Source organism: Molothrus ater, chromosome 23, assembly GCF_012460135.2.
Source record: "Molothrus ater isolate BHLD 08-10-18 breed brown headed cowbird chromosome 23, BPBGC_Mater_1.1, whole genome shotgun sequence".
Classification (NCBI taxonomy): domain Eukaryota; kingdom Metazoa; phylum Chordata; class Aves; order Passeriformes; family Icteridae; genus Molothrus; species Molothrus ater.
The window spans coordinates 5,523,362-5,538,783 of NC_050500.2; the positions used below are offsets into that span (position 1 = coordinate 5,523,362).

At 64.4% G+C, this 15,422-nt stretch overlaps 1 protein-coding gene across 1 annotated transcript; it reads left to right on the forward strand.

Moving 5' to 3' along the window:
- Nucleotides 1-1,490: 1,490 nt before the first annotated feature.
- PHC2 (polyhomeotic homolog 2) lies at nucleotides 1,491-14,462 on the forward strand. The gene is given in 17 exon segments (XM_054517157.1): nucleotides 1,491-1,649; nucleotides 4,557-4,679; nucleotides 4,681-4,743; nucleotides 4,813-4,971; nucleotides 5,043-5,120; nucleotides 5,208-5,369; nucleotides 5,920-6,024; nucleotides 6,093-6,203; nucleotides 6,205-6,307; nucleotides 6,785-7,122; nucleotides 8,108-8,267; nucleotides 9,626-9,819; nucleotides 11,290-11,419; nucleotides 11,529-11,643; nucleotides 12,273-12,414; nucleotides 12,996-13,281; nucleotides 13,700-14,462. Coding segments are annotated over 16 exon segments (2,382 nt in total). The 5' UTR covers nucleotides 1,491-1,649; nucleotides 4,557-4,598; the 3' UTR covers nucleotides 13,855-14,462.
- Nucleotides 14,463-15,422: the final 960 nt, after the last annotated feature.

The following is a 15,422-nucleotide window of genomic DNA, read 5'->3' on the forward strand; positions in this document are numbered from 1 at the left end:
TGTCCCCCCATATCCCCCCCTCAGTGTCCCCAGCATGGCACACAGGGAATGTCCCCCCATATCCCCCCCAGTGTCCCCCACATTGCACACAGGGAATGTCCCCCCATATCCCCCCAGTGTCCCCAGCATTGCACACAGGGGAATGTCCTGGGGGGGACGGACCCCAGCTCGGACGGGCTTTGGTGGCCACGAGTGACCCACAAGTGACACCCGAGGGGACCGGCACCGGTGCCACCTCCCCCCGCAGTGCCGACCATGCCCGGGGTGACACGGGACACACCGGGCACCGGGGCCAGCACCCCCGTACAGCAGGTACGCTGGTCCCTCGCGGTGACCCCGGGTGACCGCAGGAAGCACCGGGGATCGGTGCCACCCCGTCCCCGACAGCTCCGGGGCCGGTTCTATCCGGTACCTCCTGCCGGCACCGGGGACCGCCGGACCGGCCTCGGGAAACACCGGGGACGGTGTCAGCACCCCCGCCAAGCCATCCGGCCGGTGTGTGCCCTCGGCATCCCCGCAGGAAACACCGGGCACCGGTGGCACCGGCCGGTGTGTGCCCTCAGCATCCCCGCAGGAAACACCGGGCACCGGTGGCACCGGCCGGTGTGTGCCCTCAGCATCCCCGGGTGACCCCCGGTGGCGGCGGGGGCCGGTGCCATCATCCCTCCAGCGCCGGTGCCGGTCCTGGGGCAGCCCCGAGGTGACTCCGAGCAGCAGCGGGGACTCTGGTCACCGTCCCCCGCTGCCCCATCCCGGCCATCCCGGCCCCGGCACTTTCCGGGGTGACTCCTGGAAGCACCGGGGAGCAGCGGCACCGTCCCCACGCTGCGGCATCCCGCCGGTACCGACCCTCGGGGTGACTCGGTGTGGCACAGGGGACAGGCACCACCACGCCTGTGTCGCTGCGTCCCCCCGGTAGCGGCGCTCAGCATCCCCAGGGTGACCCCGGGTGACCCCGGCGGCGGCAGGGACCGGTGCCACCACTGTCCCCAGGCTGCCGCATCCCGCCCTGCGCAGCGCCGGGCTGACTCGAACGACCCCATGCGACAGCGGCGACCGCTGCCACCAACTCCACGCTGCGTCTTCTTGCCCCAGCCGGATCTCAGCGTCCTCGGGGTGACCCCGGGCGACCCCGGGGACCGCCGCCAGCATCCCTAGGCCGCAGCGTCCTGCCGGGCCTGACTCGGGGCAGCCCTGGGATGGCTCCTGGAAGCACGGACGAGCGGATCTCCGTGGTTCTCCGCTGCCGAGCCCCGCCGGTCCCAGTCCCGGCCCGCTCCCCTCGGGCCCATCCGCGCCCCCCCCCCCTCCCCGTTGTCATGGCGACCCCGCTCACGGCCCCCCCTCCCCACCGGGGTTGCCATGGCGAGCGCGAGCAGCGGGCGCGCGGCGCGGTGGGCGGGGCACGCGGGGCGGGCGGGGCGGCGATTGGCCGGGCGGCGCCACGTGACGCGCGCAGGAATGCAAATGAGCGATGGCCTCGCGCCGCCGCCGCGCCGCCGCCTGAGGGAGGGAGGAGGGAGCGGGCCCGGCCCGGCCCCGCCGGGACCCCCGGGACCCCCGCAACCCCCGCTCCGGGACCCCCCGGCGCCCCCCGGGCCATGGCACAGCCCGCCCGCCGCCTCCGCCTCGCCCGGCCCGGCCCGCAGGTACCGCGCGTGCCGCCGCTACCGGGCCCCGGCGGCTTTGTCTGGGCCGGGGGGTGGGGGGGGGGCGGCTGAGGGGAGGGGGGGGCCGCGCATGCGCACCCGCCGTGCCTCAGTTTCCCCACCCGGGGCCGTGGCCCCCGCCGCTCCCCGCCTCTCGTGGAGCCCCCATTTCCCACCCCATCCGTGTCTCCCCTCCTTCCCTTTCTCCTGAGCCCCCTCCTCTGGTTCTGGACTCCCTTGTTATTATTATTACTGCTATTATTGCCCACTGCCCACCATCATATTCCAGTGCCCCCCCAGTGTTATCTCTGGCCCCCTATACTATATCTGACCCCCTTGTCTTCTATCCCACCCCTTGTCATCATATCCCACTCCCCATCTTCCACCCTCTTTTCTGATTTTGCACCGTTAGTATTATTCCCACCCCCCACCATCATGTTCCAGTCCCTGCTGTTTTATCTGACTCCCCTTTTATTAAATCTGGCCCTCTCTTTTCTTTTCTATCCCACCCCACTAGTGTTTTCCACCCCTCACCAGGCTCTTGCATCCCCTCTCTTATTCTGCACCTCTTTATCATTCCCTATGTCATATCCTGCTGCTCCCCATCCTGCACCCCTTTATTATTATTTTTGTCCACCCCCAATCATATTCTTGCTGTTACCTCTGACCCCCTATATTGTATCTGCCCCCCCAGTGTAATATCTGACCTCCCTCACTTCTATCCAACCCTCCACACACCAACATTTGTGTTTTCCCCTCTTTCCCATTATTTTCCACCCTCTCCTCTGCTTTTGCTTCCTCTTATTATTCCCACCCCATCATCATTTTCCAATCCCTACTCTCTGATCCCTCTCTTTTCTATCCCAACTTCCCACCATATCCCACCCTTCACCAGCACCTTGCATCTCCCCTTATTCTGAACCCCCATATTATTCCCCCTATATTGCTCCATGCTGCTGCTTACTGTCCCATCTTCCCCCTCTAGATCCCATACTGCCCCCACAACTTGTCTGTGTCCCCATTCCATCCCACTCCTCCAGGAATTCCTTACCCCCTCATCATTTGCCACCCCCATTTTGGGCTCAGCTCAGGGAATTCCAGCTCTTTCTGTCCTGGCTGTGGGACCCCCCATGTTCCCCCATCCCAGTGGGTCCCAGCACTACTCAAAATCTTCCCTTTTTTTGTTATTTTGGGTGGGTGGAATGGTTTGGAGGTTTGACCTCTGGGTCAAAAGTGAGCTGTCCCCATCTGACACCCCAAATTCCCTGGTGGGGTTTGGTGTGGGTGAGGACAGGCTTGGACCCACAGTGGGTGGGAGCTGTGGGGGGCTTTGCCCACCCCTGGGGGGTTGACTCCAGATGGGCCTGGTGTGATCCCTCTGTGTCAGTGACCCCGTGTCACCTCGATGCCACCAGAGCAGGAAAACCAGGTCTGTGGCTGTTGGGTGGGAAAAGGGTTCCTAAAGCCCCTGCAGCTGATGGTGAACGTGCCCTGGATGCAGACCCGAGGGTGGGCAGTGTCACAGGCCACATGCACTGCCACACCCGTGGGCACGTGGCTGTCCCACCCTGTGCTCTGCCACAGTGGCATCTCAGGGGACAAAGCCCCGTGGGCTGCACGAGGCCAGGACATCACTGCTGCCACATCGCTCCTGTGCCAGGCTGGGATGGCCTGTGGGGCCGTGCTCTGGCATGGTCACCAAGGCCACCCTCAGTGGCTGCTGTCCATAGTCTCCAGTGTCCCACACTGTTGTCCCTGGTCCCGCTGTGGTGGCACTGCAGGGGCTGTCGGGTGACACGGGTGGAGCGTGGTGGCCGTGGGTGGCTGTCGGTGACCATGGAGTGGCTGTGGTGACAGACGTGCCACCCACAACCCCCCCTCTCTGGCCCCCACAGCACTGTCCCCATCCTCCTCCTGTTCTGTCATGCTGTCTGTCCCCCTCCTGCCATCCATTCATCGCTCTTCCTCCTTCCATCTGCCTTTCCCCTCATCCATTTCCTCTGTCCATTCTTCCCTGCATCCCTCTCCAGTGTCCATCCAGCCTTTCTTCCATCCCTTCCTCCCTTTTGTGTCTTTTCATCTGTCCATACTTCCTCCCTCCTGTCTGCTCTGTTCTTCCCTCCATCCCTTGGTCCCTCACTTTCCTGCTTTTTTTCAGCATTTCCTTCTATCCTTGCATCCTTTCCTCATTCTGTCCATCTTTCTGTCCATCCATCATTCCTTCCTTACGTTCATAGAGCCATCATTCCTTCTGTCTGTCATTTATTCTGTCCTCTTGTCCATCCTTCCATCCTTGACCCCTCCTTGTCCATGCCTTCCATCCTTGACCTCTCCTTCCTTTTGTCTTTCCTGTCCTTCTTGTCTCTTCTTCCTTACTTCTATCTGTCCTTATGTCCATCCTCCCTCCTCCTCTCCATTTTCCTTTCTGCCCATCCATCGTTCCATTTGTCCATCCCTTTCCTTCTCCTGTTTGTCATTCTCTCTTTCCTTCCATTCTTCATCCCTTTCCTGCTTCTACTCTTTCCTAGTTCCATAACTCCCTTGGTTTCTCTCTTTCCTCTCTTTCCCTCATTTCCTTCTCTCCATCCATCTCTTTCCTACTTCCCTCCGTTCCTCATTTCCTTTTGTCTGTCTGTCCTTTCATCCCTCTCTTCCTCCATTCCATCCTTCTATCCATCCCTACCTCCTCACCTCCATCTCTCTGCCTTCCACCCTTCCTCCTGTCCTTTCCTTCCCTCTGTCCATGCTCCCTTTCCCCATTTTCCCTGGGGCACTGACCCCAGTTTAGCAGAGGCGGATGAGCCACAGGGTCTCCCATCATTCTTCCTCTACCCCACCTTCCTCCTCCTCTGTGCTTCCAGCATCCAGGCACGATGGATCCCCCCTCACTGTGTTCCTCCTCCCCAGCTCTAGTCTGACCCTCTTCCACCATCCCGGCCCGGCCCCACCATGGAGAATGAGCAGCTCCCGGCCCCAGCTCCCGCCAGCAGCGCCGGCGGCACGGCCCCAGCGCCCGCCAGCAGCGCGGCCCGCGCGCCCGCCCGGGCCCCAGATCTCTGTCTACAGCGGCATCCCCGACCGCCAGACCGTGCAGGTACGGGGCTGGGGGCACCCGAGGGTTGGGGGCCAGCGGGGGGGTCGTGGCCACATTTCCTCCCCAAAGGTGATCCAGCAGGCGCTGCACCGGCAGCCCAACACGGCGGCGCAGTACCTGCAGCAGATGTACGCGGCTCAGCAGCAGCACCTCATGCTGCAGACGGCTGCCCTCCAGCAGCAGCACCTGACCAGCGCCCAGCTGCAGAGCCTGGCCGCCGTCCAGCAGGTACGGGCACCCCGCGGGCACGGGGGGTGGCTCGGGGCTGGCACGCCCCTCACCCGCGGCTCTCCCCCAAGGCCAGCCTGGCGGCGAACCGGCAAAGCAGCTCCTCGGGGGGCAACGGCACCCAGCCCGCCCCGGCACAGCAGCCCACGGTGAGTCCCTCAGCCTCCGGGCACCCACCCGCCCGCCCGTGCCCACCCGTGCCAGCGCCCCGACCTTGTCCTGGTGCCCCGTTCCAGATCAACCTGGCGACGTCGCCGGCGGCGGCGCAGCTGCTGAACCGGGCGCAGAGCGTGGGGCCCGGCGCGTCGGGCATCGCTCAGCAGGCCGTGCTGCTGGGCAACACTGCCTCGCCCGCCCTCACCGCCAGCCAGGCCCAGATGTACCTGCGGGCACAGATGGTAAGGGTGGGGCTGGACCCAGGACCATTGGGGTGCCCACCATCCTGCTGTGGGCTGATGGGACCCACAAAGTGCCCATGGCCATGCTATGACACTGTAGGGGTGCTCATTGCTCTGTGTGGCATGCCTGGGACCCATGGGGAATCCATAGGGTGTTCAGAGTCTATGGGGTGCCCCCCACCCTCCTGGGGGTCCGAGGACCCCACAGGGTGCCTGTCACCCTGCTGTGAGGTGTGTAGACCTCGTGAGGTGCCTTCACTCAGCTGAGGGAGCCTGGCCCCCATATAGGGTGAACCCCATCCCACTGGGATGCCCAGACCCCACAGGGCACCCAGAGCTCTGTTGGGGGTACCCAAGCAGGTGCTCTTTGCCTTTGGGGGGGCGTTGGGGCCCCCTAGGGTTCCCTCCCCCACAGTGGGCGTGCCTGTTCCTACCCTACATAGATAGAGAGATACCCATGTGCCACCCTGTAGGGACACAAAGGAGGGACACACACAGGGTGTGCCGCCCCTGACATGGTGAGCCGTGCACCCACTCTCCCTGTCCCCAGCTCATCTTCACACCCACGGGCCCCGTCAGCGCTGTCCGGCCCGAGAGCCCCGCGCCGGCCCCTCCGCCGGCCCCGCCACCTGCCCCACCACCCACCACCCCTCAGGTGAGTGTCCCCACCCCTGCCAGCCCCCCGCAGTCTGCCCGGGCACCCCTGACCCGCTGCCGTTGCAGGTGCACAGCCTGGCCCTGCGCCCTGCCGGCCCCCACCTCCCTGCCCTGGCCATGAAGCCCCCCGGGGGTGCCCCTCCCCGGGCTGGCCCCCCCCGGGGGCCCCCGCCCGACCCCCCCCGCCGAGCACCTCAAAAAGGCTGAGGGGCACGAGGGCCGCGCCCATGCCCTGGCCCGCACCACCGCCCCCGCTGCCACCCACCCGCTCGTCACCCCAGGTAAGGGGCTGCTCCGGGGGGGGACACCCCTGGGTGCTGGGGAGTCACGGGCTGTTCACTCTGAAACCAGTGATGGCCCACACTGGTGTGTCCTGCAGCTGTCACCTGCCTCTGTTTGGGACCTTGTGGGTCCATCCCCTCACTGGGCCCTGCTTGGGAGGGTCTCAGCACCCATGGGATCCCAGGGTCCTGTGGGGTGCAGGGGGCTGGGGCAGTGAGGGTGTGAGCCAGGGGACTCTGTGGAGTGCTGGAGCCTGGGGTGCTGCACTGGCATGGCTCCCAAAATTGGAGACCCCCCCCCCAGGACAGCCTGAGCACAGCTTCCCACATCAGCAGCAGGAGCTGGCAGAGCTGATTGTCCGAGGGCACCAGAGGGAACAGACACAGAGTGAGCAGCAGCCTCCTGGGGGTGGGTCCCATGGGGCTGAGGTGCTGGTGCTCAGGGGGGGATCTCTGTCCCCGTTGCTGTCCCCACAGCCTACGCCCCGCTGCAGCCCCCCCAGTTCCTGCAGCAGCCGCCGAAGCCGATGCAGCCACAGCCGCAGCAGCAGCAGCAGCAGCAGTTCGTCATCCAGCAGCAGCAGCAGCAGCTGGGCCCCCGTGGGCAGCCCCCCTCGGGCCCCCCCAGCACCCCCCAGCTCCAGCCCCTGCCCCCTGCCAGCCCCGGCCCGGGCCCCCAGCCCAAAGCAGGGGTCCCACAGGGAGCAGGGGGCGAGGGTGGCCCCCCCAACGGGCACCCCGGCTGCCACGCTGCCCCCCGCAAGTTCCAGCACGCCTCGGCTGTCATCCTGCAGCTGCAGCCCGCCGGCCCCACGGTGAGGGGCCCCCACACCTCCCCACAAACCTTCAGCAGGAGGGGCCCCCACAGCTCCCCCAAAGCCTCCCCCCAAACCCTCACAGTGAGGGGCCCCCAAGCCCCTCGGTGGGAGGAGGGAAAGAGGAATGGGGGCACTGGAGTGGGAGTGGGGGATGCTGGGGAGTCAGTTGTGTGCACACGCGCGTGGGTGTGCAAGTGCACAGTCCCTGCACACGGGTGTGTGCGTGTGTGGTCCTGAACTGTGCATGGGGGCCCAGCTGTCACATCAGTGTGCAGGTGTACAGGTGTGCACGCTCAGGCCACGCTGCATGTGTGTACCTGCTCCATGCACACCTGTGCATGGGACTGCCCCATCCATGGCACTTTCATGGCTGTGTGTGCCTGGTCCTGTGACATGGAGAGCATGTGGCTGATCCGTGTGTGTGTGCATGTGTTTGAGCTCATATGTCTGACCGTGCATGTGTGTCCTGGACCCACACAAGTGTGTGTGTGTGTGCACAGCTTTGCCAGATGCATGCACATGCATGTGTGCATATGTGCATGTGTCTGCTCCCTGCATGTGTGTGCACACTCAGCTCCACGCACATGAGTGCAGACGTGCTTGCCTGGCCCATGTGTGTGCACCTGTGCTTGACCCATGTGTGTCTGGCCTGTGCATGTGTGTGACACTCATGCCAGCCCCGTGCACGTGTGTGTTTGTGGGGTGTGTACAGGCTCCTTGCACACATGTGCGTGCCAGATCAGGTGTGTCTGGACACGTGTGCCCATCTGTGACACACGTGTGTGCATGTGCATGCCCGCTCCAGGCACATGCTTGTGTGTGACCCATGCACGGATGTGCACGCTCCAGTCGTGCAGGTGCACGTCCCTGTGCCACCCGCACACGCACCTGCCCCGCGCCCTGCACGTGCGTGTGCACACTTTACCCCTGCCCATGTGTGTGCACACCTGACCCTGCCCCACACGTGTCCCTGCCACCACAGCCGTCCCTCGGGGTCCCCGAGGGCGCCCGCCGGGACCCGCTGCCCGTGCCGAGGAGCGCCGAGAGCCCGCCTGCCGCCCCGCCGCAGCCCCCCGCCCTGTCGCCGCCCGCCGCCCCCCCGGGCCCCGACACCCCCGAGGGCGAGCGGCCCCTCACGCACGGTAAGCGCCCGCCCCGCTCCCACAGGCACCCACTCGCGGGGTGCTGCACCCCAAGCCCTGATGCAGCAGCGGCCGGTGAGGCCGGGCAGCGCTGCGGGGAGCTCGGGCAGCGCTGCGGGGAGCTCGGGCAGCGCTGCGGGGAGCTCGCTCAGCCCGGGGCTGCGGGCCGGGTGCGGCGCCCGCCGCTGCCGCAAGGGGGGGCGCGCACGCCTCGCTCACGCACGGAGGGCACCCGAGGGGCGGGGCCGTGACCACGCCCCTTTCTGTAGGCGCGGTTGTGGCGCGCGGCAGGGGAGGCGTGGCCACATCTGGAGGCTCCCCCCCGACTGTGTGGTGGTGCAACGGGGTGGGGGCGTGGCCACGCCCGTGCAGTCACGCCCCTTGTGGAGCGAGGCTCCGCCCCCGATGGCGGGGGCGCGGGAGGCGGGGCCTTGTTCAGGAGGGCGTGTCCGAGGCTCTGGGCGCGCGCGGCGGCAGCACCCGCCAATGGGCGCGCGGGGGCGTGTCCGCGGCAGGCCCCGCCCCCGCCGCCGCCTTTGTCCCCGCTCGGCCCTGGCCCCGCTCCCGGCGCCGCTCCCGCCGCAGCCCCGGCCCGGGCCCCCCGCCATGGCCCCCCCCGACCCCCTGAGCGCCCGGTGAGTGAGCGCCGACCGCGGCGGCCAGGCCCGGCCCGGGGCGGCGGCGGCGGCGGCTCTGACCTCACTTCCGCATCCGCCCCCGGCCCCGGTCCGGCCCCGCGGCCCGGGCGAGGGAGGGGCGGGGGCAGCGGGAGCCGCCGCCGCCGCCGGACAAAGGTGATGGGGGTGCCGGGGCCTGTGCGGCCCGAGGCGGCCTGGAGAGGAGCGGGGCCGGGGCCCGTGGGCCCCGAGGGGCTGTGCTGGGGCTTTGCCGAGTGCGCTGGGGCTCGCTGGGATCTCACGGGCGCAGATCGGGCCCTGCCGCGGCGGTACCGGGATGTGCCGCGGCCTGAGGGGGTGGTTCGGGCCTCTCCGGGGCCTCACTGGGCCGTGCTGGGGCAGATCGGCGCTTTCCGGGTTGGATCGAGCCCTGTTGGGGCCTTTCTGGGGCAGATCGGGGCTTTCCGCCGTACACGGAGCCCCGCCGGGGCAGACGCGGCCTTGCCGGTGCCTCACAGCGCCGCGCCGGGGCTGTCCCGCTCCCCCTGCGCTCTGCGGCTGTGTCCCGACTTCTCCGGGTATTTTGGGGGCCCTTTCCCCCCTTTGGCACCCCCCGGGGCCGGCTGGGCGGCGCTGGGAGCGGCAGCAGCTGCTCCCCGTTCCAGCTGTATGGAAATCGCGGCCCCGCGTCAGCGCGGCGTCAGCGCCCGCCCCTCACCGCGTGTGCCCCGCTGTCCCCAGAGCCCCCCGAGCGCCTCCATGCGCAGCCCCGCATTCCCGGGATGACCTCGGGCTCCGGCAGCGCTGCCGCCACCGTCGCCGGCGCCGCCCCCCACAATGGTGAGAACAAACCGCCCCAGGCCATCGTGAAACCCCAGATCCTCACGCACGTCATCGAGGGCTTCGTCATCCAGGAGGGCGCCGAGCCCTTCCCGGTAACGTATCCCGCTCTGCCGGGGCTGGGCTCGGGGGGAATGGGGGGCACGGTCAGGCGTGAACCCCCAAATCCATCCCCTGCTTCGTCATCCGGGAAGGGGCTGAGCTGTTCCCGGTGCTCCCTGTGGGTTTATCCCGTTACCGGGTGTTTTGTCATTCGGGAAGGGGCTGAGCCCTTCCCGGTAACGGATCCCAATGTCCCTGCCCTTGTTGCTGAATTTGGGCGGTTGGGAATGGAGCACCCACCATCGTGAAGCCCCAAATCCTCACCCGTTTCATCGAGGACGTCATCCAGGAAGGGGCAGAACCATTCCCAGTAATGTATATCTCTCTCTGCATCCTTATCCCTGAATTTGGGGGTTTTGGGAATGGCGCATCCAAACAATCATCACCCCCCCACTCCCCCAAATCCTCCACCCACGTGTTGAGGGCTTCATGACTGAGAAAGGGGCAAAAATGTTCCTGGTATGATATCTCCCCCTCCCCACCCCCTCTTTCTGGGACAGAGGGATGTTGGGAATGGGCATCCAGGCCTTTGTGAACCCCCAAATCTTCCCCACGTTATTGGGTTTTTCATCATTCAGGAAGGGGCTGAGCCGTTCTGGTAACGTATCCACCCATCCATATCCTTATCCCTGGATCTGTGTGTGTGACAGGGGGGCTTCTGGATTTGGGGGGTTGGGAATGAGGCACCCAGACAATTGTGAACCCCCAGATGTTACACACGTTAGTTATTCTGTAATTCATTGTCCAGGAAGGGGCAGAACCATTCCTGGTGATGCTTTCCCCTCTCCCTGTCCTTGCTTCTGGGTTTGGGGGCTTGGGAATGGGGCAACCACACCACTGTGAATCCCCAAGTCTTCACATCTGTGAGTTCCTTATTGTGCAGGGAATGGGCTGAGCCATTCCCAGTAATGTATCCCCCTCCACCTGTCCTTGTTCCTGGATGTGGGAAATTGGGGGAAGGGCTCCTGCATTTGGGGGGCTGGGAATGGGATGCCCAGACAATCATGAGCCCCCACATCCTCACCCATCTTACTGAGCATTTCCATCATCTGGGAAGAGACAGAGCTGTTCCAGTAACATACCTGATGTCCTTCCTGGAGCTGAGGGGTTGGGATTTGGGGGGGTTGGGATTTGGGGGGGTTGGGATTGGGTCACTTTGACAATGATGAACCCCCAAACCCTTGCCTGTGTTACTGAGCACTTCAGCAGCCAGGAAGGGATAGAATCATTCCTGGTAACGTATCCTCTTCTCCTTATCCTTGCTCCTGGATTCGAGGGGTCAGGATTGGGTCACTCCAAGAATAGCTGGACCCCAAATCCCCACCCTTGTCACCATCTGCCCCCAGGGAGGTGCAGAGCTGGTAACATCCCCGTGGGTGTGCGGGGTTGGGATGGGCCCTGGCAGCCCCGTGGGCACACCCAGGGGTCGCTGGGGCACAGGTGCAGCCGGGTGTGTTGCACAGGTGGGCCGCTCCTCGCTGCTGGTGGGGGCCCTGCACAAGCAGTATGCACAGGAGCTGCTGCCAGACAAGCTCCCAGCACAGGACAACACCACCACCACCGACTCGGACATGGAGGAGCCGTACCTGCAAGGTAGCGCCCGGGCCCTGGGATCCCCCCGAGCCCCCCGGGACCCCCCCCGAGTGCCCCCCCGGCTGAGCTGGCTGGTTTCTCTCTCTGGGTGTCCCTCCACGCCCCCCAGAATCCAAAGAGGAGGGGAACCCCCCCAAGTTGAAGTGTGAGCTCTGTGGCCGCGTTGACTTCGCCTACAAGTTCAAGCGCTCCAAGCGCTTCTGCTCCATGGCCTGTGCCAAGAGGTAACCCCAAAATCCACCCAACCCCTCCTTGGTGTGGTAGAAATAACCCCAAAACCCATGCTGTCCCTCCATGGCAAGGTAGAGGTAACCCCTAAAATCCACCCAGCCCCTCCTTGCTGTGTAGAGGTAACCCCAAAACCCACCCAACCCCTCCTTGATAGGATAGAGGTAACCCCAAAACCCACCCATCCCTCCATGGCAGGGTAGATGTAGCCCCAAAACCCACCCAACCCCTCCACGGTAGGGTAGAGGTGACCCCAAAATCCACACAGGCCCCTCTACAGCTGGATGGAGGTAGCCCCAAAATCCATTCAAGCAGGGTAGAGGCAACCCCAAAACCCACCTGACAGAGCAGATGTAACACCAAAACCCATTTGGACCCTCTTCAGTGGGGTAGAGGTACCCCAAAACCCACTTGGCAAGAGTAGAGGTAGCCCCAGAAATCACCTGCCAGGGTAAAGGTAACCTGAAAATCCTTTCAGCATGGGAGGGGTAACCCCAAAATCTGCCTGCTTGGGGTTGGGGTAACCCCAAAACCCACCCTTCCCCTCTTCTTTGGTGGGGTAGAGGTATCCCCAAAGTTCCCCCGGTGGGGTGGGGACCCCTCCATGACCCGTGGCTCTGTGCAGGTACAACGTGGGCTGCACCAAGAGGGTGGGGCTGTTCCACCCGGATCGCAGCAAACTCCAGAAACCGGGAGGGCCCCCCCACGGGCGGCGCCGCAGCTGCAAAGGGACCCTGCCCCCCCTGAGCAAGGACAGCAAGAAACAGGTGAGGGGACACGGGGCGGGCACTGAGGACAGGGTTGGTCCCCGGCTGGGTTTGGCCTCGGGGCTGGGATTTGTTCCCAGATTTGGGAATGTGGGGCAGGCTCCAAGCCTTGGGTTTGTCCCTGACTTTGGGGGCACAGGGTGGGCACTGAGCACAGGATTTACCCCCAGTGATGGGGACACGGGGTGGGCACTGAGGCCAGGGTTTGGTCTCAAATGGGGGGACATGGGGTGGGTGCCAAGCCTGGGGTGTGTCTCTGAATTTTGGGAACGTGGGGTGGGCGCTGAGGCTGGGGATTGTCCCTGAATTTGGGGGCACGGGGTGGGTGCTGAGGCTGGGGTTTGTCCCTGAGTTTTGGGAACATGGGGCAGGTGCTGAGGCTGGGGTTTGTCCCTGAGTTTTGGTGACACGGGGTGGGCACTGAGGCTGGGGTTTGTCCCTGAATTTTGGTGATACGGGGTGGGCGCTGAGGCTGGGGTTTGTCCCTGACTTTGGGGGCACGGGGCGGGTGCTGAGCCTGGGGTTTGTCCCTGAGTTTTGGTGACACGGGGCAGGTGCTGAGGCCAGCACTGCCCCCGCAGCCCCCGGGGTCTGTCCCAGCGGGGTCGGTGACGGCGTCCTTGCAGCTCAACCACAGCCAGGAGGATTCCAGCCGCTGCTCGGACAACTCCAGCTACGAGGAGCCGCTGTCGCCCATCTCCGCCAGCTCCTCCACATCGCGGCGCCGGCAGGGGGAGCGGGAGCTGGAGCTGCGGGACATGGAGCTGCCCGACCGCGACCTGCCCGGCCTCGGCCACCGCTTCCTGCCCAGCGAGCCCAGCAAGTGGAACGTGGAGGACGTTTACGAGTTCATCCGCTCGCTGCCGGGTGAGGAATGTCCTGGCATGGACGGGGAGATACCCACAGACACCCAGCACTGTGGTGATCTACTCAAGGATAACCCCAACATTGTGGTTTTGGGGAGAGATTTATTCACAGAGAACCCCATAGATATATTTTTGAGTGGGATTTACACACAGATAATCCCATAAATATATTTTTGGGGGATGACTTACTCACAGATAACCCCATCAATATTTTTTGGGAGGATGGATTCTAGTCACAAACCCATTAATATTTTGGGGGGAGCATGGGGACTTACAAATAAACCTCAAGGATAATTGGAGGAAGCCATTTACATGTAACTCCCTAAATAAGATTTTTCAGGGGATTCAAGCACAGAGAGGCCCCTGAGTGTATTTTTGGGGTCTGTGAGAGGCTTTGCTGATGCTGCCCCTCCCCACAGGCTGCCAGGAGATCGCAGAGGAGTTCAGGACACAGGAGATCGACGGGCAGGCGCTGCTGCTGCTCAAGGAGGATCATCTCATGAGCACCATGAACATCAAGCTGGGCCCTGCCCTCAAGATCTACGCCCGCATCAACATGCTCAAGGACTCCTGAGGGGGGGGCACGGGACCCCACTCCCCCCACGGGACCCCTGACCCCCCCCATGGCCCCGGGGAGGGGGTGAGGGGGGGGGGGAGACACTTGTGAGCACACCCCGGCCCCCCTGCCCCCCCGGGGGGTGTAAATAGCCCGTAGCTCTAGAGCCCCCCACACCCCCCCAGCTTTGGGGGGTCACCCCCCCTTCTCCAGCAGGGAGGGGGGTCCCCACGTGTCCCCCCCGTGTCCCCCCAGGTCAGCAGAGCCAAGCAGGACGGTTGCCTTAACGTGTGCTCCCTCCCCCAGCTGGGATTGGGGCCCCCAGGGAGGTTTGGACTCCCCCCAAAGGGGGTCAGGGAGAGGTGGGGGGCGCGGAGGAGGCGTCACCCCCCATTCACACACACCCCCCACACGCTGGGCTGGGTTTGGGGGCACCCAAGCAGAGGACAGTGGTGGGCGTCCCCCCCCCAGGCAGGTAAGGACCCCCCCACTCCCCCCTCAGCCAGCACGATCTTTTTAAGAAAAGAAAAGGAAAAAAAAATGGAAAAAAACACATGGTCCCACCCCCCCTTTTCCTGTTTTTTGTTTTTATTTTTAATAAACACTGAAAAAAAAAAACAACCAAACCTGGGACTTTCCCAGTTTTCTTCACTTCCCACCTCCAAATTTCTTCCCCCTGAAACTAAGGCAGGAACTCAGGGCTGTCTCCAAGTGCCACCAAGGCTGGTGGGACTTCTGTGGGCAGTGGGGACAGGGCTCATTCTGTGTCACCTGTGTGCCCTGGGCATCCCTCCTGCCCCCCAGCTGGAAGGTGGGGACATCACTGTGGTGACAGTGGCACCCTCCACACCTCCAGGTGACCCCCAGGTCCCAGTGCTTAGGGGGACACAGGGTCCCCAGGTCGGGGAGGTGGTGGCATGTCCCTGGAGATGTCCTGGCACTGTGACACATCCCGGGAGCTGAGGGGCCTGGAGAGGGGGCCCTGGCTGTAGCCCCTGTACTGAGGTGTCGCCAGAGCTGGTGGCTGTGACATGGCCATGGTGCAGTGTCCCCAAGCACTGATGTTGATAAGAGTGTCCCAAAAGCTGATAAGCACAGTGGTGAGGTGTCCCCAGAGCCGTGGCCACGGTGGTGACAGATCCTTGGAGCTGGTGACCACGGAGATGGTACCACTGTGACATGGCCCTGGGGCTCTGTGCTGACCCCAGAGCTGTGGCCACCATGAGGTGTCCCTGGAGGTGGTGACAGGGTCCTGGAGGGTCCCCAGGTGGCCACAGCGAGGTCTCACCAGAGCCGTGGCCATGGTGAAGTGTCCCCAGCAGTGGTGGCCAGAGTGACCTGTCCCCAGAGCTGGTGTCCCCAGCACTGGGTCACCCACAGCCCCACCAGGACCAGGAGCTCTGTGCCACCCCTGGCCCTGGGGAAACTCTGGGGACAATGTCCCTGCTGAGGACGAGCCACAGCTTCCCCCTCCCCTCCTGCAGCCCCACAGGGACCAGGCCCCCCCTGTGTCCCCAGATGTCCCCACAGAGGAGTCCCCTCCCCCCAAACACAACCCCCCAGTTTCATTAATTCCCGTTCTGCTC